The sequence below is a fragment of the Lutjanus erythropterus genome, chromosome 17 (assembly GCF_056507025.1).
Source record: "Lutjanus erythropterus isolate fLutEry1 chromosome 17, fLutEry1.hap2, whole genome shotgun sequence".
Lineage (NCBI taxonomy): Eukaryota > Metazoa > Chordata > Actinopteri > Lutjaniformes > Lutjanidae > Lutjanus > Lutjanus erythropterus.
In genome coordinates, this window is record NC_139333.1 from 25,826,775 (window position 1) to 25,850,594 (window position 23,820).

A 23,820-nucleotide genomic window follows, 5' to 3' on the forward strand; every position below is an offset into this window, starting at 1 on the left:
AGAAAGAAAGAGAGAGAGAGAGAGAGAGAGACCCCCTTTCTCTCCACACCCAACTCACCATAATGACGTCCCATAATGCTCCGTTTCTACGGTAACCTGGCCACAGACACGGCGTGGGCGACCAAATACTTGGGGTTGAAGAGTTGACTGTGCAGTACTCTTTCCCCTCTCCCCCCCCCCCCCTCTCTTTCCTCATTACTCCGTTCTTCTCTTTCAACTCTTTCTCCCGCCTATTTCTCTCTTTCTCTTTTTCCTACAGAAGTGTGTTGATGGACAAGATGAGAGTGAGAGGTCCTTTCCTTTCATACACATGGCAGTAATAGACTTTCTCCCCTCCTTCCTGAACTACAGAGGTTTCCATCGCTGTCTGATCCAACGATGAAACGAACTGGAGGTCGCTCAGTTTTCTACAAGCTAATGCAGGTTGGCATGAAGTCACTTTCTATGCTGGAGAACATCTGTCTCTCTCTGAGAAATGTCCTGTTTCAGGACCCAGATATCAGGGGTGGAAGAATTACCAGTATAACAATGTAAAAACGCAAAAACAGATTTTTTTAGCCACTAGGGGGCAGCGGAAACAACACATGTAAAGAAAGTGAAAGCATGCGCCCTTCTGTAATTTGCAGTTATAAAATCCCAGCGCACAGTAGAGCTGCTCTCCCCGGTCGCTGGCGACGTCTGCACTGCAAGCTCTGCGCTCCTTCATGCCATGAATTAAGAATTTATTTCGCCAACCCAGAGGTGGCGATTGTTGGAACCGCGGAGATAAGAGCCAGGACGTTTTATTTTGTTTCTGTTGAAAAAAAATTATAGTTTTTCAGAGGGAATCTGGTGGGTTTGGCGAGAGCAATAAAACAGCTATTTCTGATTAAACAAAAGGCATCTTACTGTAAGGATCCTTTCCATAATGTTTGCAGACACCTGTCCTGCACGCTCTGCAGTGCACTGGGGTGCACTGAGCTGCAGCCTGCCATGCAGTTACACTGTACAATGATGTAGCTAAAAAACAAGAACTGAAACTTGTTTACCAATCACTCGTTTCAGCTCACTAGGATTTTTGCCAGTGCGGCCGCTATGATTCCCGTTATTTATAATTCCTCATTGACATGTTATCCATTTTATGCATTTTATCCTGTTACTGCTATGCACACTGACTTACACAGAAAAAAAAACATGCACGACTGGAAGAATCTCAGTCAACTGAGGGGTTTCTGACTGATGATTCAAATCCTTGACTTTCAGGAAGAAGCCTTAAATCACGCAAAGCATGGTTGATTTGTTATAGGTTGATACAGTGACCTTGCTAGCAAACATTTCATTCATTTGGAGTGTTTGTGGCCACCCTGGAAATATAAGTCCAATATCTACTCTCTTTTAGCTCTGTTTTTGGTCTTTAACAACTCCTGAGGGAAATATCTTGCTCTTTAGCTGCTAAATCCTCCCCGAGCCCGTCTCTCTAACTGTCTGCTGTTTGATTCTGAACAGGTGATGTAAAATTGGTTTATAGAGTTTTTTGACTGAAAACATCTGCCTGCTGCAGAGGAAAACAAGACTATGAGGGGGTTGAGACCGAACCAAAACAGTTAAGTCGTGGTTGGACAGATTTCACTGCCGTCTGCATCGATGACGGCAGATTTCACTTTCTGTCATTCCAGGAGGACGTACCAATACAACAATATAAAAAATACTAAATAGAGTGAACCAGAAACAGTAAAGTTGTGGCCAGTGTTGTTCCAGAAAAAGCACCCTTGCCATAAAACGCATCCCACGTTAGGGGGTGCTGTTTATGGCAAACCAGCCCGCTGGAAAATGCACCTCCTTCTATCTCCCACTGATAGGAGGTGCGTTTCTCCTGCAGTGATGCTTTTTTCAGCATAACACTGGACATCTAAATGATGAGCTGAAACTCATGCCAAACACCAGATCATTGCACGGACGTATGGCACAAAAGAAGAAACAGAAATCAGGAACATCATGCTGAACTCACCACATTGCTCGTGTTTGGTGAAGCCCCGTGGTTGATTAGCTGGTGGACGATGTTGTCGTGTCCCATAAACGCTGCAACATGGATCGGAGTCAGACCGGACTGTAAACAGAAGAGACACGCAGAGGAGGAGGGAAATTAATTAATTTTGTTTCAAAATACAATGAAGTTACAAGGAACAGCCCTGCATTCAACATATTACTTCAGGAGAAAAAGTAATATCAGCACAATGTACATATTGTTGGCAGAATTATTATAATGACATATGATTGGAATATTATCACCTATGCATCAACATTAGGGCTGGACAGTAAATTGAAATATGACCGAGTGCAATATCTAAATCACAGAAGCTGCAGTGTTTTATTTTATTTATTTATTTATTTATTTTGGATAAAGATCAAATGTTTGATTTGAGTTTGTTTAGTACAGACCACAACAGTTTTTTATGATTCATGAATGATTTATAAACATTATTTAAATAGTTGTTAAATAACTATTAACTAAAGATCAATTTACCCTTTATTAATTATGTTTTTTTTTTTTTTACGGTTGTCAGATAAATGTAGTGGAGTAAAAAGTGCAGTATTTCTCTATAAAATGTGGTGGACTTTTAAGTATAAAGAAGCAGGAAGTAATTAAATTAAAGGTGGAGGTGGGAAGTAACTAAGTACAAATACAAGTACTACAAATACTGTACCTAAGTAGATTTTTCATGCGCCTGTGCTTTACTTTAGTATTTACCTATTTTTGCTCCCCACATTTTAACACAAATATCTGCACTTTCTACTCCTTACATTTTCAAAACAGGCTCGTGACTTTAGTTCTAATGCATCTGATGTAACGAGACGAAAACAACATAAAAGACAAGACGAAAACAACAAAGACGTAACAAAACTTGAAAGATGTAACAAAACAAAAACTACATAGCAATTATGAAAATGACTTAACAAAAATAGACAGTAAAGGAGACTTGACCACAGAGAAAAGGTGAGGATCAGTTAGCTAATTTTCACTTTTGTTCTTCAAGTACATTTCAGAGCCTGTACTTTTTCACTTTTATGTGAGTAAAAGTAAAAGTAAAAAGTGTGGACTTTTGCCGACTCTGATTAAAGGTAGAATTGGTAGGATTTGTCTGAGCTGTTGGTAACGATACCAGGACATCAGATACCAGCGTTTTGGATTGGTAAAGCATCCTGAGCACAGCAAACTAATGAGACAACATAAGGAAACAGGCTGCAGAAACAGACACACTTCTAGTGGGTCGTAAGTGATAATTGTCAGGGATTATGGTTACATGACTCTATATATATTGTTTACTTACTTATCACTACTATAAGAACAATTTTAACCCTGCCTGCTCTCTCCAGTGATGCTCCAAGAAGTTCACAGAGTGCAAGAACAACTCACGCACTCCACACACACACACACTGACCTCAGTGACTGCCTGTATAGACGCTCCATGCTTCAGAAGCAGCTCCATCACCTTGACTCTGTTTTTCTTGCAGGCGATGTGCAGGGGAGTGAAACCATTCTACGACACACAAAATCAATGCAAAAATATAAACATCTTCAAGTGAAAAAATAGTCCAGGGACTCTTCGTGCGCCGCTTTGCAGGTCTCGCGGAGCTGGCGGACGTCAAATCTGGAACGCCGGGTGGAAAATACAGTACAAGAGTGGAGAAAGGAACCTTCTTTTCTCCCCCCTCCTCTTTCTTTCTTTCTTTCTTTCACTTTTTCTCTGAACCCCTCTGCATGCAGACCAGACAAGCATGTGTGGAAATAATTGACTCAACTCTAAAGCTGTAAAAAAATAAAATAAAAGGTATGCTGCACTGAAATAGATACTTTTCTTTACAACTCACTCGTCTCTCGCCAACATGTACACTCTGCCCCTTCCCTCCCTCCCTCCATGTCTTACTCGCTTGACTTTGAGGTTTCTGGCTCAATCCTATGACTTCATTTTCCTCTCCGTGTCCTTTTTTTTCCCCTCTTCTCATTCTCTCTGGCTATAAAGTCCCAGTGCTCTAACCACACCCAGACTTCTCCCATTACAGAACAGAGATGGTTGTCTTACACCAAGACACAGGCCGGGGTTATAAAGTCTCTTTAAGTCTCCTTGTCTTGTTTCCTTCATCGATTTCCTCTGTGTTTTCGCTACTGTTTTGTTTTCTCCCCAGTGAAAGTCCCTTATTTCTCTCTTTTCGTCAGAATCAAACAAGAAGACATAATGAGGGAGGCAAGGAAGAAAAGAGGACGAGAGAAGATTAAAGACTTGACAAGAAGAAAGAAATTGACGGTTAGTTAGGAGATGAAATCATCAGCACATGACTGCAACACATAAACGCTCCTCTGCCACAACCTCTGCAGAAATTCATCTATTTTATACCTAAATTTATATTCACTTTATATGAAGGTGCGTCTAATAAGGTCATTATGAGATGCTTCTTATCATTAATATGTGTTAATGAGACTAAATAGTATAAAAAAAATTATGCACACTCATAAAAAACTTGTTGTAGACTGTTTACGAATGTTGATAAAAACCTTATGGGTGTCTTGTAACTGTTTATAACAGCATTACAAACACATTTGTTAAGTTTAGCTAACTTTCCTATCCATCATCATGTCATTGTTAAACCTTTACTGAGATTTGTTGTTGCTTTATTAAGATTTCTACATACTTCATTATGCAGGAAAAAGGGCTGAAAATAGTAATAATAATAATAAAAAAGGGTAACTGTTAACAAGAGCATAATAAAGTATTAATTAATCATAATAAGCTCTGTTCACACTTTAGATCTAATACTCCCAAAACCCATAGTTAACTGTTAATAACTGCATAATAAAGGATTAATTAACCTTAATAAGCACTGTTCACACTTTAGATATAGTACTCCAAAAATCTATAGTTAACTGTTAATAACTGTATAATGACATATGTATAAATTTTACATAAAGCAACAACAAAAGCTTAGTAAAGATTTAACAATGACAGAACAGTTTGGTGAGTTTACCTAAATAAATGTGTTTGTAATGCTGTTATAAACAATTATAAGACACTCAAAAGGCTTTTAATAAGTTCTTAAACAGTTTGTTAACTGTTAACAAGTTTCTAACACTTATACAGTCTTAATAACACATATTAATGTTAATAAGCATCATCTATTAACTCACTTATTACATTCACCTTAATATAAAATGTTACTGGTTATAAGAATACTCAACATGCATCCTGTTATGTAAATGTACTGGTAGTTTAACATGTCACTTATTTATTTAAGGGTCATTTTGGTGTTTTTCAACCTGGAGCCTATTTTCCCATTTGTGGTTATCAGTCCAGGAATAATGGCGAGCGCTGCAGCCGTCACTCACCAAACCAACCAGACTCCATTATAAAAAACAACAAATGTTATTTTCATCCTCATTCAAACTCGACAAACACAAAATAAAACTCACTAAAACGGTCTTGACTCGTCTTTCCAGTGTTCCAACGATCACCAACACAGGTTTCATTGAAATAAACCCTTAATTCACAGCCTCAGATGTGAAAATATCAGAAGAGGAGTGAGAGGGAGGTCGGACATCAGAGAAAAGAAATGGTGTGTACAGCCACACATCTGCTCACATCTGACATGGTGAATTACTCGTTTAGTTCAACCAAAACAGAGCTGGTGGTCGGCGGTTTGACTCAAAAACATGGGAGAATAGGGCCCGTGTTGAAAAATACCAAAGTTATCTTTTAAGGTCCCCACGGCAAGTAACATTTCCTTTAAACACGGCTCGAGTGTGGACTGAATGTTCTCCTCCAGTGAAGTAGAGGCAGCAGCAGCAGCCCGAGGTAAACACACAGACAGATATAATGCAAATCCTGTTCTGTCTGCTTGAGTGCTGAAACAAATCTGTAATTTAATTATCATTACTAATAAAAATCTGTTCAATAAACCAGAAAATACTGTGAATGGCTTCCTCTCATGCCAGAACACAGTACACACACGTGTACAAACAAACTTAAAAAACACAATAATCCACCTCCTTCACTTTTTTTCCATCCTTTTATCCTCACCAGTGCCTTGGCGTTGGGGTTGGCCTTCTTGTCCACGATGACCTTTGCCACCTTGTAGTGCCCGCAGTGGGCGGCCACGTGCAGCGCTGTCAGGTAGTCGTTGGTCACGTCGTCCACAGGCACCTCGTGGTGCAGCAGGAGCTGGACACAGTTGAGGTGGTCGCCTTGCGTCGCCATGTGGAGGGGAGACAAACCGTTCTGGAGGGAAGATGGGAGAAACAAGAACATGTAAGAACAGACGAAGCAGATAAAGAGGGACACAGAGACACACAGCTGGTGAAAAGCAAAATTACCACCTTATGAGTTTACGCCTCTGCCAACCAATCAAGTTACTGTTTACATCCATGTTGTCCAGATATATGGAGTGAAGACTTTGAAGGATTTTAATTAATTTAATCTAAGGTTAGGTTCTAATCCAAGTTTAGCACAACTTGGTTTAAAATAAATAAATAAATTTAAAATTAAGCAGAGCTGTGTTGCACAATTAAAAACTAATCTTAACTAATGTTAACTAAAATGAAATAGATTCAAATCACTATAGAGATTCTTGCTAACCCAAATTAACATAAATAAAAGAATAAAAAATAAATTTGAGTGCTGCCAGGATTTAGGAAGTATAATTAATTATAATCTTTAACAAGGGTGTGCACTGTTTGCTTGCTAGCTAAAAAGTTAGCAAAACCTTAACACTGGTATGTTATATCGTTTGCAAGCTAGATAAAAAATGAAACCTGTTTGTTAGCTAGCTAAAAATTTTTTAAAAAGTTAATTTTTTTTCTTGTTGACTGAAAGGTCAAAAACAAACAAAAAAGTTATATTGTTTGCTAGCTGACTAAAAAACAAAAAAATTATTTATTTGCTAGCTAGCTTAAAAAGTTAGCAAAACATTACACTGTTTGCTAGCTAGCTAAAAAGTTGGTTCTTAAAAACTAATCTCAGTTTAGTAAATCCAAGTGTAGTGATTTAAACCAAAATTAAACAATTTAATCAATATGGAGAGGCTTTTTTTTACACAAATTAAAATAAATACATGAATAAAACATAATTTAGAACGCTGTTGGGACCTATAGTAAGAAAAATAGCTAGCACAAAACAAAAGAAGCAACAAAACCAAACAAAAGACAACAATGTTATGTTGTTTGCTAGCTAGCTAAAAAGTTGGTTAGCCTAGTTCGCCTGCTAATGATGGCTTAACAGAGAATTATTTTTATTTTTATTTTATATTCAGTCATCTCAAAATGTAAAAATAATACGTAAATTTAAAGTTTTGGCGCAACAGAATTGAATCTTTCTTAATTTTAAGAAGTTTGGTGCAGCATAAATTAAAGTTAAATCATGATTTAATCGGGATTGGCCTAAGTGTACTTTTTGTTTAAATGGAACTAGATCGATGTGTCTCATTCCAGTAAATGATTTCCTGTAAGAAACATGCTGCCTTCAGTTAGAGACTATTTTTACAGAGGAGGACAGAGGACTGATAGAGAGCTTCATCACATGGTGCAAACGACAATCACCTGAAGCTCAACATCAGCAAAATCAATGAGCTTGTTGTTGACTACAATGTGTCAGTTATATTGCGTACATTACATGGGATATTATATGAATTATGTTGCTGCAAAGAGGCTACAGATTCAAATTCTGACAGCACAGAAGATCTTTACAGTCGCCACAGGTTCAAGGTGAGAACCCAAGATTAGTGTCACCGGTTCAGTATCCAACCAAATGTGAAATATGATCACAAACTCCTGAATTAAGGTGTTGAATAATGTCCAGAAAAGTGTTTTTGCAGAACATTATGATGTCATCCCTTTCATGTGAAATTTTGTCATAATTGCTGTATGAATTCTTGAGTTATGTCTTGTGAGGTCACAATGACCTTTGACCACCAAAGCCTGATCAGTTCGTCCTTGTGTCCGAGCAGACTTTTGTGCCAAATTAAAAGAAATCGGCAAGAATGTGACAGACAGACAACCTGAAAACATAACGCCCGCAGCAAACGCCGTCCCCGGGGCGGGGACATAAGAAGAAGGTGCAAAAGAAATGAGAGGCAGAACAAATAGAAGGGAACAGAAGAGAACAGAAAATAAAGACACACCTTGGTCTTTGACAGTATCGGAGCTCCTCTGTCCAGCAGCATCTCCACCACCTGCTCATGGCCACTCCGGGCTCCACAGTGAAGAGGAGTCAGACCGTCCTGAGAAAACAAACAGTGCACAGAGGTGAAGGAGATCCTCAGGCTGAAGACCAGCTTTGGACTTCATACCAACACCAGAGCTGTCACAAAGATCCCAAAGGAAAGGTTTGTTTCCATTTCTGTGTCTTATGAGAAAAAAATGAGATTCTTATTTTGAGCCCACTGAGGTCTCTTTCTGTTTCTTCTAAGATCTCATAAATTAGGAGAAAAAAGAAGCCAAACAAAAGAAAAGCAGATCTTTTGCTGAATCATAGGTGTCTCAGAGGTTTCTCCCTGACGACAGTATGGAGCAACAAGAGTTTAATTTGACCACTGAGACGAATTTAAGATCTCATTTAAGACAAAAAAGTTTTCTTTTAGATCTGACTTTAAATTCAAGAGCTGATTATTTAAGACAAATTTAAGATCAGTGCAGTGAGGTGAAAAAGAACATTTTAAGATCTTAAATTGGGCTCGAATTAGTCTCGGGTTGAGATGAGACAAAGGCTGTTTCTCAGGAGCCGAATTTAAGAAGTATGAGAAAATGGTCACATCGGTCTCGAACTGAGCTCATTTATGCCCAGGCCAGACAAAGACGAGATCCTGTTTTGAACTTTTCCTTTCCTCCGGGAGCTACCTCAAACTTCAGTTCACAGAGATTAAGCACTGATCCATTCACTTCACCGTTCATCAAAAACACGAACGCCACTCTTTTAGCACAACCCTGACCGACACCAGCGGTGTTCCTCCCTGAAGGGGTTAATGACAAAACACTTCCACACAGCTGCGGGGGGATTTTGGTGATACTTGTGATTTCATTTGAACTGAAGGATTACATGTTTGTCTTGAGGTTGAGAAAATCCCCAAATTGCTGTTGACACTACATCTGTCTGTATTGTAAGATAAATGCACAAGGTCTGAGTTTAAGAACTAAAGCTGACACTCTCTAGCAGTATTATGAAAAGGGAAACACCCGCTGCTTTGATTTAGAATATTCTTTATCTAATCTTTCTTTTCAAAGCCCCCAACTTTAACTGCAGTAATAAATTTGTGGGACACCCTTTTAAATACCAACATGTGTTACAAAATGTGGAGGGGGGGGGGTCAAAATAATATTTGTGTGTTACCTTGGTCCGTGCATCTATCTTGGCCCCTCTCTCCAGCAGCAGTCGCACCATGTTGCTGTTCCCACGTTTGGACGCTACGTGCAGCGGTGTGATGTCATTCTGAGGGAAAACAAGAAAGGCGTGATTTCATCATTCAGCTGCAGTAAAACAACAGGAACACAACACAGAAGGACCTAACTCTGTTTATTAGTCCATTATTGCCAACTGATGAAAGAAAATTTCTGACATTGTGCACAAAATTACACAATTTGTAAACGCATTTATATTAAAAATGAAGCTGCAGAACACATTTCAGACTCAATTTTGCTCACTGATTGAGAGAAAATGGGCTCTATGTGACAGTGCAGGAGGAAAATTGATAAATATCTCCCTCTAGAGGAATATAATCATTCTAGCAACTTCAGCTGCACAGTGCTCTGGTTAAACTGTGTTCCTGCTCTCTTGGTTTTCACTCTGTCCTTCCTGAGAAGCTTCTAGAAGCCAGCAGTATCTTCATCTACTGATTATTTTATCATTATATCAACTGTACCACAACAGACTGCTTCAGAGTGTTCTTTGCCAGTATGTCTTTGAAATAATGTCACCAAACTGCATAATTCGCACAATATTTTTGTGCATTAAATGTTTAAGGATATGGCTGTGCTAGTCTAGATTTTACAGGAAGTCAAAAAATCCCACAATGAAATACCAAAACCAACAGTGTGTTGGTCTGTTTCTGCACATTTCTATTTTCTGATTAAAATAGATGTGAATGTGTCAATGTAATGTGTTTAGATCTCATTTCTCACCATTATTATTTATACTGTTGGAATATTTTTGTAGTATGATGCACATATTTTACATATTTCTATACATCTTTTTATTCTTCTTTTTTCAGTAATTAAGTAAGTAACCTAATGTTAGCAAAATGCACGGTGTGTGATATATCGACCAAGAAAGCTGAGTTCTGCTCCCCGAGGTGTATTGGTAATGCCTACATGTACCAGGATGCATTGTGCGCAAGCAGTGGTGCCGAAAAGAGTTTTAAGTGGTGGTACATACAGCTTTGAATGAGCATTAAAGGGGTAGCTCACCCAAAAATGAAAATTCAGTCATTATCCACTCACCCTCATGGCACCCGAGGGCTGGGTTTATTTTTTTAGTTCACAAAACACTGCTGGAGTTTCACAGGAAAACAGCACTGCAGAATCTCCCGAAAACTGTAGCATCCCGGGGCTACTCAGAGGAGGAGAAATCAAAGCTGAAATATCCTGTTGTTCTTCCTTAACACCAGTGACATCACTGTGACATCACTGGATGCAGGAAGAACAACAGATTTTGCAGCATTAAGACTCGGCTTTCTTCAGTATAGCAGCACAGAGGAATTTATGACTACATTTACACGAACATCTACATAAAACGTGACAGATTCTCACTTTAAAGCGGCATTTCTGCGGCCTATAGGATGACGTAGCACACAGACGACACATGCGAGTGTCGTCCAGCAGAGTGACAAGCAGAGCTGCAGGATTACAGGAGTCAGTATTAGATTCCTGCACACACATGAGCACATACGTACCGTCACGTCCTCTCATATGAGAGTCTTGTGAAGTGAGTGAGAGTTCGCTGCAGCTCTCACTTCAAAGGTGAGTGTGTGTGTCTGTTATCTTTGAAGCGAGGTACTCACCCTCGCCTTGAAGTCCACAGCTGCCCCTCTGTTCAGCAGGAGCGTTGCTACGTTGATGTTGCCGTAGTGAGCCGCGATATGGAGAGGAGTGAAACCGCTCTGAGAGGGACGAGAGACAGAGGAACAAGAGAATCAGTTAAAGTCAGAGGATGAGACGTCTCTCATTATGAGCCACGAGCAAAGCATGATGGGACGTCACATAACGGTTGGCCAAAAAGCAGGTTATCAAAGCACAGAGCAGAAGCCAAACGTGCTTTGAGCGCAGGATAAAATACATTTCTGCTTTCTTAGTTTTAACAGCACCGCAGCCTGACACTGCTCATGTCTGAAGTGAACAGACTCACAGTATAAACAAACATAAGCACGTTAAGCTCCTGTCAAAGATGAAAACCATGCAAAGGTCTCAAATCTGGGGAACGTCCATTTATGTATTCGTCTCAGTTCCTTTAAAAATCTACTCCTCTGTGAGGTTGCGTTCATCTCACAACAAAATACAAAAAACAGTCATGCAGGTGAGCGTGCATCTGAAGGTATAGTTTGGATTTTCTGAAGTGGGGTTGTATGAGATTCTTATTCATAATGTATTATCTCCATTAGATGGCGGTTGGCATGTGGCCAGTTTGAAGAAATATTTTGGCCGGCTAAAAGAATCAATATCAGTTTAAGTGTTTGCTATATTTAGAATATTTTCACCACTTTATTTTGCAATTGGAGAGCCTTTTCCAATGGGAAACCACCATTACATAAGCCAAATATCACTCTCCAAACCAACCAAACTCCATGCATAAAAGTAATAATTTTACCTTGCAGAACAAAGGGTTTTGCTGGTCTTCTGCTGCCTTAGTCAGTTAGTTTGTTAGTGTTATTGTGTGACTTCAGCATATTAAACAATTAGTTTGGACTCATTAAAGTCACACAATAACACAAACAAACTAACAGATTGAGGCAGCGGTAGACTTGCAACTCCTGTGTTCTGCGAGGTAAAATTACTGATTTTGCTAATGGAGTTTGGTGGCTTTTGACAGAGCTAGTTGGTACAGATAACGGCGTTTTCCCATCAGAAAAGGCTGGTTGATGGCAAAGTAAAGCAGTGAAAATATTCTAAATATAGCACACACTTAAACTGACATTGATTTTTTTTTTGGTGGCTAAAGTATGTTTTTGCTGCTGACCCTGTCCACAGCAGTACATCGCTCCTGCTGTTTCTCCAAACTGGCGGCGTGCTGACCAGCATCTAATGTAAGTAATATACAAACTAAATAAATGAATGCATATAACCCCACTTCAGAAAATCCGGACTGTCCATTGTTCTAAAAAGGCTGCTTTAAAGACACACTCCTGTAACCAACACAAGTTCACTGGAAAAGTATTCATGCAATACAAAAATCCATGAATCCTTGAATTATTCTAGATAACTTGGTCTTAACTTGAGCAAATAAGTTTATTTATTTATTTGTTGATTTTCATTTTTTTCTTGCAACAAGCAGGCAAGGCCAGCATGCTACTGATCATGTAATCAGGAGGAAAATCAAAGAGCTGTTCTACTGAAAGCTTTCTGGGCACAGTGACAGTAATCAACGTTATCTCAAAGCGCAGTCAGCACAATGTCAGGTTCATGTTTGCTAAAATAAAAAAATCTATTAAATAAAATCTGTCAGCATGCTAAAGCTCCACTGAAGTCATTACTAACACTTCAGTTTTCACAGACAGATGGTCACATGCACAACCAGATTCAATCTAAGTTCATTTAGACTTTAGCATTTTGCAGCAACACTGGAATAACAGTAAAATTCAAGGCTATGCACATCAAAAGCAATCAATCAAGCAGTGCAAAGAACGAAAGCTCTTTCTCTAGTTGATAGATGTCACAAATATCGCTGTAACTTGAGTAGGATCACATAAAAGAAAGCTGCTACTCTGGATGGAAAAAGAGAAGTCACAGGGAGAGAAGGGATATAAACCTGTACTTATCACATATATTCTGTAACAGCCAAAGACTACAAGATGCAAACTTCGATGTTCTGCGGTGAGTTTTTGTTCTGCAACCTGCCACAGCTTGTACCAGCCTGTCACGCTGGCTGTTTTTTATCACATGTTGGCTGACTGTACGGAAGCCTAATGGTCAATTTGATGTTGCTTGATAACAACAATGCATGAAAGAAACGCAGACATACTGAACCATTTACAGTAAATGAGGACAAAACTAGAGGGTGAGGGTTAGACTCAGGAGCAATACATGCCGGTCATTTTCTGGACAAACCACAAAAAAATATTATTATTACAATTCAGCTGTAACAAAATGTTATTCCTTCTGCTGATATATGAAAAGCATTGTTTAAATTTTGGCAAATTCAAAATTGATAGATATGCTTATTTGTTCTATTGCAGAGGAACAGATGAAAAGACTGATACACTCTCATGTCTGTACAGAAAATATGAAACTACAGCCAGCAGCCGGCTAGCTTAGCTTAGCATACAGTCTGGAAACAGCTAGTTTGGGATTTCTAGGACCCTCACCCTCACTGTGAGGCTGCCAGCAAGCAGTGGAGACGAAGGGGTTTTGTTTTTACACCTAGATCTTTGCACCGATTAAACAAATGAGATGTAGGCTGGGTTGCACCAGCAAGGATTAATTTTTAAACCTGGCTTAACTTTAAATTATGTTTTAGTGATCCAGTATTAAACTTTCACTTTTAAAAGGTTTAGCTTTAACTTTTTTGAGATGGACTGACCAAAATAATCAAGTTCCTTGAAGACAGTTATGGGCAGATTGTCTGTTTGTTTTTTTTTTATCTTAATTTGACCATTAATTTGCAAAACAAACAAAGCTAGCTAGCAAACAGTGTAATGCTTTCTAATGTTTCAGCTAGCTAGCAAATACATGTTATTTATGTTTGAGCGAGCTAGCTAGCAAACAGTGTAATATTTTGTTAACATTTTAGCTAGCTAGTAAACATGTATTGTTGAGTTTTAGCTATGTAGCAAACAATGACATGTGTTGTTAACCTTTCAGCTTGCTACTAAACAGTGTAATGTTTTGTTAACTTTTTAGGCTACCTAGCAAACAATGTAACCTCTGTTAACTTTTTAGTGAACTAGCAAACAATGTATGCTAATGTTTTGTTAAGGAATACAGAACAGCTTATTTTGCAACAGTAGTCAGTTTTACTTTTAAATTTAGGTGAACAAGTATCTTGATATTGGTTTACATCAGTAAACTCTCTGCTTAATTTTAAATCTGAATTTACTCATTTTAAACCGAGTTTGACTCTGATTAGAATTTATGTTAGATTAAATTAGTCTTCATTTGTGCAACAAATCTGTTAATTAGTGAGCTTTAAAGGTACTGGTAGGTTGCTCATATTAGCTTTGGATAGAACCTGGCAAGGCTAGCCTTTGTGCTAAGCTAAGCTAACAAGCTGCAGTTTCATATTTACCATATAGAGATTAGGGGGGCATCAATCTTTTCATCAAACTCTCAACAAGAATACAAATAAAGAGTAGCTATCAAAATATTAAGCTAAGAGGATCAAATAACATTTTAAAACATTTTAAAACTATGTCCAGGTTATACACCTTGTAGCTTGACCAGAAAGTAACAGTTGAGATCTAGCAGGGTGAAGATCCATCAGTGAACAGCAGGAAAATGCATCAGGAGTAATAACATACACAGAATATTTTTTAATAAATCACTAAATGATCACTGCGTACATTATATGTTAAACTCCTTTTAAAATTAGAAAAAAAAAACAACACCAAAAAATGTTTTCTTGTTAAATTTTTCATTCAATTTGAATGCATGAGAATTTTGTGTTTTTTTGCTGTAACAGCTATTCCACAGGATAGGATTACCTACTATGTGCATACCGTAAACTCTCAAATGGTGGCCAAACAGGCCTTTATTTTATAACAGGTTTATATTAGAGGCAGGCTTTTATTCCTTGTTTCACCTGCTTCCCTGTCAACACAAACTCAAAACTTCCTCCATGTACATTTCCACAGCACTAATTCCATAACTACAGGAACAAAGTAAGGCCGTTGTGGCGACAGTGCTGCTTCCTGCCATTTTCATTTCCCAATGAATTCCATTTTTTTCACTTTTACTTCTTTCTTGATTGATTTTAAGCTGCTCTTCCCATATGCAGCTTTTTTTTCTTTTTTTTTTTTTTTTTACATGTTTTGGACCAGCTCGATTGCTTGATCGCCATCGTGATTGCTGACAGTAGTCTGTGTTTTTTGTGTTTCACTACTCTACTTTGCCATCGCAAAGCCTTTTCCAATGGGAAACCGCCATTATATAAGCCAAATATCACTCTCCAAACCAACCAAACTCCATGGAGGAAATCAGTAATTTTACCTTGCAGAACACAGGGGCTAAAGGTCTACTGCTGCATCAGTTGGTTAGTTTTTTGTGTTATTGTGTGACGCCAGTGTATTAAATGATTAGTTTGGATGCACCAAAGTCACACAATAACACAAAGAAACTAATCGATTGAGGCGGCAGTAGATGAGCAATTCCTCCTGTGTTTTGCAAGGTAAAATTACTGTTTCTGTAAATGGAGTCTGGTGGAGTTTTGGTTAAACAGAAATAATCTCGCTCTTCAGTGATGCATATAATGCTGTGGAAATGTACATTATGCTCCAGGTAATTTCAACCCCATCAGTGTTTTCTTACCTGGCAGGTATTAGCAGCAGGACATAAATTTGTTCCTGCTGGACACAGCCCCCTGGCCAATATGTGGAAATTTACGGTACATTATAATATCTACTGAAAAAAAGCTCTATGTTTACATAAGGTAGCTGAAATTCTACTGTTATTTATTTATATCTGTGCTCAAACACAGCAAGCCACTGGATGCACACAAAGCAAAAAGGTCGAAATGCGGTGCAGGCTTAAAAACAAGCACACAGGTGAGGCGAGCTGTCAGCAGCAAAAGCATTCATGCCAGCATTTAGCGCTCATGCTAGCAGACAGAAGGCTTTGGCTTTGCAAATGGTGACCATGAGTGAACAATGACAGGAGAGAAGAGAAGAGAAGAGAAGAGAAGAGAAGAGAAGAGAAGAGAAGAGAAGAGAAGAGAAGAGAAGAGAAAAAGAAGAAGTAGAAGAAGAAGAAGAGAGGAGATGTACCTCTGTTGTTCTATTCACCATCATCTAGAAGGGAAAAGGGAAAACGGGGAAGCGGTAGGGTAAGAAAAACGAGGAGGAGGAGGAGGAGGAGGAGGAGGAGGAGGAGGAGGAGGAGGAGGGAGAGAATGGGGTGGTTAGTGCACCACAACAACTACAACAGCGACACCAACACCATGGTTGCACAAAGCTGTAGGATGGGGAGATGAGAAATGTGGCTGGAAATCATGAAAGGAACTAAAACACAGAGAAACACAAAACTGGATGATGGCCTAAAACTCTCCCTTTCCTATTATTGATCTGTTATTTGTTCTACACTGCCTGGTAAATATTTATCTGCATTATTGCTTTTAACTAACAAAGACAAAGGCTACAATGTTCTTACCCTGAGTGGCATTCAGCGTGAAACACATTTGCATTTTTGTGTCACGGAAAATAAGTTCAGGACTCAAATGATTTCTTAAAAAGGACAAAAAGTGGCATAAAAAATCACAATGAGAGAAAATGTCACCAAACCTTATGTAGTGAACCTGCGTCTGCGAGAGACAGCAGCAGGCTACATGTTCATTTCTTTTTCTGAGAGGTTTTGGGTTAACAGACGAGACTGTAGGTTTGGTTTCTTCAGTGGTCATGTTTATTTAAGAACACTGTCCTTTATTGTCACATCTGATATTTAATATTTGATTCAATTCTAGCATATTTTTAAGAGAATACTGAATGTAAAAAAATATGTCCTACCCCAAAAAAGAACCACCAACACTCTAATTCACTTTTTTTGTGAAAAATGTATTAATTAAGGATTCATGTATATGAAATATATCTCATTTATGAAATGTTTTAGTTTGCTTTATTTTTTTAGGTTTCTCAACTTGCCAGGAAACACCCTTGTGTTACGTGTTAAAAGCCTTCAAATATTAAACTAACAAAAGTGTGCTACTATTCAGGGCAAAACACAGTCTGAAATGACGCTGTTGGGAAAAGTTAGCCTTCAAAACTTTCTGCCAGAAAACCCTTCTTGATTAAGTTTAGGGGAAAGTTATAGTTTGGGGTTAAAATAGTAGAATTTCTGCCAGAAAGGGCTTATGGCCCTCCCATGCACTGAAATTACTTGACACATGGAAAAAGTTAGCCTTCAGGGCTTTCTGAAGGTTATCTTTCCAGAAAGCCTTTTGAACATGTGGTTAACTGTCTGTTTTAACCCAAACCATGACCTTTGGTGTCTAAATTTAAACAAGCAACAAAAAAGATGGTGAAATAAAAAAAACAGAAAAAAATAAGTAACCCCTTCATCCACCAAACCCTCTCCTACTACGCACTATGTCATCTGACCCTCCCAAGCCTTTCTGCCAGAAACCCTTTGTGGCAGGAAGTTTTGTGGGCTTTCTGACAGAAAGATTTCTACCAGAAAGGGCTTCTTGACTTTCTAACCCTGAAGGCTAATTTCTCCCATGTTCAAATCATCCTCCGCTGCATATTGTTCATGTGTATGCTAATAACTGAAGCTAACTCAAACAAGTTTATAAACATTTTTATCATCTCCTCTTAATTCTCATCTGGATTTTTGCATGCTAAATTTAAGCTAACTGATTGTGTTACCGCTATCTGAGGTTCAGCTTGCCCTCATCCCCAGGGTGATCACACTGACCCATATAAAGAAAAACTTTGACATTTGGAAAATATTCTTGCTTTGCTTTCTTGCTGACAGGTAGATGAGAAGATCAAAGCCAGCCTCGTGTCTGTACGTTAATCCTGAAACTACCACCAGCAGCCCGCTAGCTTAGTTTAGCACAAAGACTAGAAATAGGTAGAAACAGCTGGCCTGGCCCTGTCCAGCTGTAGCAGAATCTATCTACCAATACCTTTAAAGATCTTTGACATGTTCATTAACACTTCTCATTTATTCCAAGATTATTTATTTTCATAAAACCTCTAAGAAAAGGAATGACACTAGCAACAATGCTAACTCGCAGATGCCGGTTCAGTGACAAAAAATTACCTGTAAGTTGTGCCAGTATTTAATGCAAAGTATCATGGGGCAAGGAATACGGAGGATAGTATCTTAAACAGAACAAAAGTAAACAAAATCACTTCCTCTCTGCCAGTAGGTCAGCATGGGAATTGTAGTCCTGCCTATCGACTAGAGACCGTACCTTGGACTCCACGTCAGCGTTGTGGTCGTTCTGGAGGAGGAGCGCAGCGGCCTTGGTGTCGTCTTTCCGTGCGGCGATGTGCAGCGCAGGCAGGCGGACCTTCCCCTTGGTGTCGTTTTCCAGCAGGAGGGAAACCACCTGGTCATGGCCCTGCTGCAATGCCACTGCCAGAGGAGTGAAGCCGTCCTGTGAAACAAATTTCAGTAGCTTTAGGATCATTAAAGTTGTGGCTCTACTTTTTCGGAAAAGCCTCCCTTTCAGAAGCCTTTCAGCACCAAATCATTAGAGGTGAACAGGGCAGGTTCTTCCTCCTCTTGCACAACATAGTGTGATGTACATCCACTTTACAGACATGAAGCAATTAAGCTTCCAGTGTCAAATCCGCGGCATATGTCTATGATCACAGATTGCTTTTAAAGTTATTAAAATACTTCACTTTTTACAGTTTAACTTGTACATAGTGTTATTATTTTGCCATTTGCTTTGTATATAATGTGTATTTTGTGTAGTTAGTATTTAGAGAGGGAGTTCTGTTTGTTTTATAAAGTCTGACAGCACACAAAATAATTGTTATTTAATAAAAATGGATAATTTATTCATCCGCACAGTTGGCATGAATGAACACTGTAAATATTGACAGAGAGTGTTGGTCAGATTATCACTGTGGTTTTACAGTTTTTCAACCCTTTTTTATTCCAGCTGCACCACAAGGAAAATTTTATTAACAACTTAATAGCTCTTTCACAGCTTTTCATGATTTATTAAACTGTTTTTTTTTTATTTGTCAATGACAAATGAAGAAAACAGAGCTATTACAGTGATCTTAAAAGCAGAATAAGATACATTTATCTGGCAAATAGTTAAAGGAGCAATATGTAGTAATTGCACATCCAAATATTAGGACAGCAGACCAAATAATAAGTTGTGTCCCTCCTCCTCAGACTCGAAGTAGCTCTGCAGGCTGCAGGAACACTGCAGGAATGCAAGACTACCTTAACATTATAATTTGAAAGTAACAAGTGTTGACAAGTCCTCAACCATAAATTGATCAGCTGTTCACAACTGTCAATGTAAAGTTAAGCCTGATATCCTGAAAACAAAAGCCCACTGCTCTGAAAATAATAAAACACTCTGGAGTTCAGTGGCTGCCTGTCTCACTGCCTGCCAAACTCCATTTACATTTTGCTCAATTTAATCGTAGTAAACATCTACACCTTTTTATAAGATTATTAACGATTTCTTACAACTCATAAAGAGACATTTAGTCACTCAGGGAACATTCGGCATCAATTATAACTCTTATTAACATGAAATGGGCAAAAAAATAACACGTTACAGGCTACAACGGCTTAAATGTTGTTGTCAAAGTGGGTGTTTCAACTTGTTGCCTGTTGCCTTAATCTCTGATGACATATCAGGGCCATTATATGATTTATTACAGTAAATATATTACAAATTTCTCCTGTAAAATTGCCATAATCACTTTTACAGAAAAATGAGCAGGGTGCTTAGTCAGACAGACATGTTAAATTGCCATCAGATTAACACAAAAGGGTACATATCTGAAAGAGGCAAGGACAATCTGACATTCATTTGGCAATTTAGGCATTTTATCTAATGCTCTAAGTGCTTGAGTGGGAGTTCAGGGTCTTTCGAGGACAAATCGAAAGAAAATGTAGTTGCTGATTGGCACAAACCAAGAAGCAGACAAGAAGAAACTAACCACATTCTGCACACACACACACACACACACACACACACACACACACACACACACACACACACACACACACACATTCACACAGGCAGTATAATAAACTAGACACAGCAGAGGCTACTAGCATCAGTATCCATGAATCATCAAAGAAAAAGAAGGGTAAGTAGAATAACACAGAGATGGTGTGTGTGCGTATCTGCGTGTGTGTCTGTGTGTGTGTGTTTACACAAGACGCCAACTGTCTGGAATAAACCAACTCAGCATCACTGCACCCACACATCAAAGCAGAAGCTCCCCACAGAGATCCTGCAGAGCGCGCACACACTAAACTGCACGGGCGAGAAACAAACAACCAAACACACACACACACACACGCTAATACACATTCATAATCAGATCCACAAGCATCTCTGCAAGACGTGCCCACACCCACGGGCACACAAACACACTTTTTTTTTTTTTTTTCAAGGATTTCAGAAGTCATAAGCCATCCCAGAGCACTACCCTCCTGCTTCATCTGCTCCATTATGGATTCAGAAAAAGACACAAAGATACTTTATTGTCCTAAAAATACTTAAAGAGACAACAGAGAGCAAACAAACAAACAAAAAAAAACCTAAAAGAGGGTTTTGATCTTTATCTACAAGCTTGCAATGACACAGCATAAATTTGCCTGACTGAAGCAAAATTAGATAAAAACTTAAAAACATTAGGATCCCTTTTAAGCCCACGGATCATATTAGCCAACAAGCAGCTTCTGAGTCAACACTGATAAATAGTTTCTGGCTACATTTAAAAGAAGACATGCTGTTAGTTTGGCTTTTTTTTTTTTTTTGCATCGGTAACAAAGCAAACAAGCTGGTCTCGTCCATTTTAAAGGCCATTTGGACAAGAGTTGACACAAAATGAAAACAGCTACTGAGAGCTGGAAGTGAGTGAGGCGCTGAATCAGCAGTTAGCTTAAAGTTAAAGCGTCTTTTAGGTAATTTTTCATCTTGTTGTTTTTTAAATAAATAAAATATGATAAAGTTATAAAGTTGATAAGCATCTTATGAGGGAGTTAAAAGCTATTAACTAGCACTTATTACAGCTTAATATAAAGGCACCTTAATATTAAGAGACAAAAATTCATTAAAGCTAAATCTGGAAAAGTGTCTTCAAATCCTAAAGAAAATATGGATACTACTGCAGAATATTTTTACACTTTAACGGTCAATATATATTTATGTAATTCACTGCTCAAAATAAATAAATGCAATAAAAAAAGATCAAGTGCAGACAAAAGATTTCAAAAACAAAGGATTTTCAGATCTCTTTTCTGTCTCGTGCTCCGCTGAAACGGTTAAACATGAATTATTTAACACCTGGAGTTGCTTCAAACATGGATATATATTTCCCCGCATGAATAATTCACTCCGTCTTCGACTGGAGGAGGAAAAGAAGGAGAACGGCGAGATGTGGAGGGGGAAACAGGGTGGGGAGGAGAAGGAGGGACACAAAAGAAGAAAGGAAGGAGAGAAGGAGGAGAACTGAGGAGGAGGAGGAGGAAGATGGATGAATTTTTATGGACAGAAACAAGTACGCCACACTGATGAACTGAGACAGATGCAGCTTTAGAAAACGTCAGGTGCTTCATCACTTCTTCCAGCCACAAAGCCCAAAAAAAAAAACATGTCCCTAAAAAAATTAAACAAAATCTAAATCATGTGCAGTTACATTCATTTGAATGTAGATTCATTTACATTGAGACTTTTTCAAATAAAAATTAAGGAATATCAAATAAATCTGGTGACATTCTGTATTTTCTTGGTGTCAATAAATCACTCTTCTTCTTCTTCACCTTGTGGTCGGCAAAAACAAGATTATCAGTATAAATCTGAATTGGTCAACATAACATACAATTATGATGGTCCAGGAATTTTCTTTTTAGTAGAAAATCGATTAAAATGACAGTTATGAGCAAGTGTTCACTCAATCATAACTGTTTGCAACACAGAAGTGATTACAATGAGAGCAGCTTGAATACGCACATTAAAATGCACATAAACATCTAAACTTTTCACCCTAAATTTATATTAAGATGACATTACAGTCTTAAATTAGTTTTGTGTGATTGCAGTTGGAATAATGTAGACTGCATTATAAAATTTAATTGAATAATGATCGAGGGACTTGCACACAAATTTTTAACATGATTTTATGAAATAAGGTACAAAATTAAGTAATTGTAGGTTGTTTCACTAAACTAAATATTCATATCAAAATATCTGTAATAATACGCATGTTATTCTGACAATAACTTTTGCAAAATTAGCAAGGATTTCATGCCATAAATGTGCAAGTCACTGCATGAAGGCAGCCACGTTGGATTTTGCACTCAGACGCCGGCTGCTGCCTGCAGTTCACGGATGATCCACCAGAGACACATCTTACAATGCAAGATGTACGACAAAATGGTAAACGGAGGTAGAATGAAGACACTAAAAATTATAGCTTTGAAAATGCTGCAATCGTAGTCGATTACGAAGGTCAGGAGGAGGAAATTTCTTGCAGCTGTGCTAGTGGCGACTTCAGAAGCACCGGTGAAGCGTCCTCAGCGCCTGCTAGCACCATACGGCACAAAACAGTAGAGCTCAATATTTTCTGAGGTTGTACATGGTATAAAAAGTTTGATTAATACTGTACTGGGACTATATGCAAGATGTTTTAAACTTCTTGTAATTCTCAGTGGAATTAGAGCTTCCTGGGTGGTGGAGTTAATATTTCCAGCTGTTTTGATAGAGCAGATAAAACTTTATATGATGAGCAGTGGCCTCATAAATGAGCTGCAGTCGGAGGGATCTGGCCAAAATGAGGACGTGTTTGTCACACTTCAGCGGCAGTTGGCCGTCTGCCGGTACTACAGCAGATGATGGATCGCACTGACATGCTTGCAGCGTAACGCTCGCTCACGCCTCACACCTCTGCAACGTCACCGGTTCCTCCCGCTGTGGGCGGCTGAACGCAGTCAAGGTCACTCTGAATTAAAACATCATCATTCTGCTTCAACCTCCTTCACTTAGTCAACAGATTCATCTATAAAAACAATTAACCTTTAATTATTTTTGACCTCTTACATCATAGTAAACGATGGCTTCATATATAAAGGAGCTGGTGGTTGCAGGCATCTTTTTGGTCATGATGCTGCAGTGTGATTACAAACCGGCGGGGATGAAGGGCAGCCATTACAAGCCGTTACGGGCTCATGAGTGCATGTGCAAACAGGCGTTATGCATGTGTGTGTGTGTGTGTGTACATTGTCTGTTTGTGCTTGTTTATTCACCTCAGTGGCGATGCTCTGACTGGAGCCGTTGTCCAATAAGAACTGCACCACATCCATGTGGTTCTCCTGCGCCGCCATGTACAGCGGAGTGAAGCCATTCTGGAAAAGAGAAGAAAACAGAAAACAAATCAGACGTGTGGTCGTGATAATCATCTCCATCTTTAAAGGAGCATTTGGACGGAAAACCAGACTCCTCTTAAGTCATATGTTTACACTAGAAATGACTCATAATTAATTATTTGTAAGTGTGCCAATTGTAATTTCCCTATAGGTATGACTAAATCACATTGTCTGAGTTATATATCAGTATATTTTGAGGAAAATATGGGACCCACTTTTCAAAAGAACAATGTTATGTGTTCTTCAAGGTTGGCCGACATGATGATCTATGCCACTGATTTCCCTGCATGCATTAGGTCATTACAGGCAGTGCTGAAAATCAATAAGAAGGACCGCTTTGCTTCATTGCAATATTGGATTTACAGGAT

General features: G+C 38.6%; 1 protein-coding gene and 1 long non-coding RNA gene across 2 annotated transcripts in view; one reads left to right on the plus strand and one right to left on the minus strand.

Annotated features, from left to right (window-relative positions):
- The window catches only part of LOC146312310 (ankyrin-3-like), a 150,170-nt gene that overhangs the window by 75,412 nt on the left and 50,938 nt on the right, over window positions 1-23,820 (minus strand). The window contains exons 5-13 of the mRNA XM_084740369.1: window positions 23,333-23,431; window positions 18,294-18,479; window positions 16,147-16,170; window positions 11,017-11,115; window positions 9,351-9,449; window positions 8,146-8,244; window positions 6,051-6,248; window positions 3,420-3,518; window positions 1,988-2,086 (exon numbers count right to left, since the gene is read on the minus strand). Coding sequence (XP_084596495.1) covers window positions 1,988-2,086; window positions 3,420-3,518; window positions 6,051-6,248; window positions 8,146-8,244; window positions 9,351-9,449; window positions 11,017-11,115; window positions 16,147-16,170; window positions 18,294-18,479; window positions 23,333-23,431 — 1,002 coding nt within the window. The remainder of the gene's footprint in view (window positions 1-1,987; window positions 2,087-3,419; window positions 3,519-6,050; window positions 6,249-8,145; window positions 8,245-9,350; window positions 9,450-11,016; window positions 11,116-16,146; window positions 16,171-18,293; window positions 18,480-23,332; window positions 23,432-23,820) is intronic.
- Window positions 182-6,162, plus strand: LOC146312311 (uncharacterized). Its single transcript, XR_014772163.1, has 3 exons — window positions 182-423; window positions 4,196-4,283; window positions 6,054-6,162. It is a non-coding gene; the product is annotated as an uncharacterized LOC146312311 (long non-coding RNA).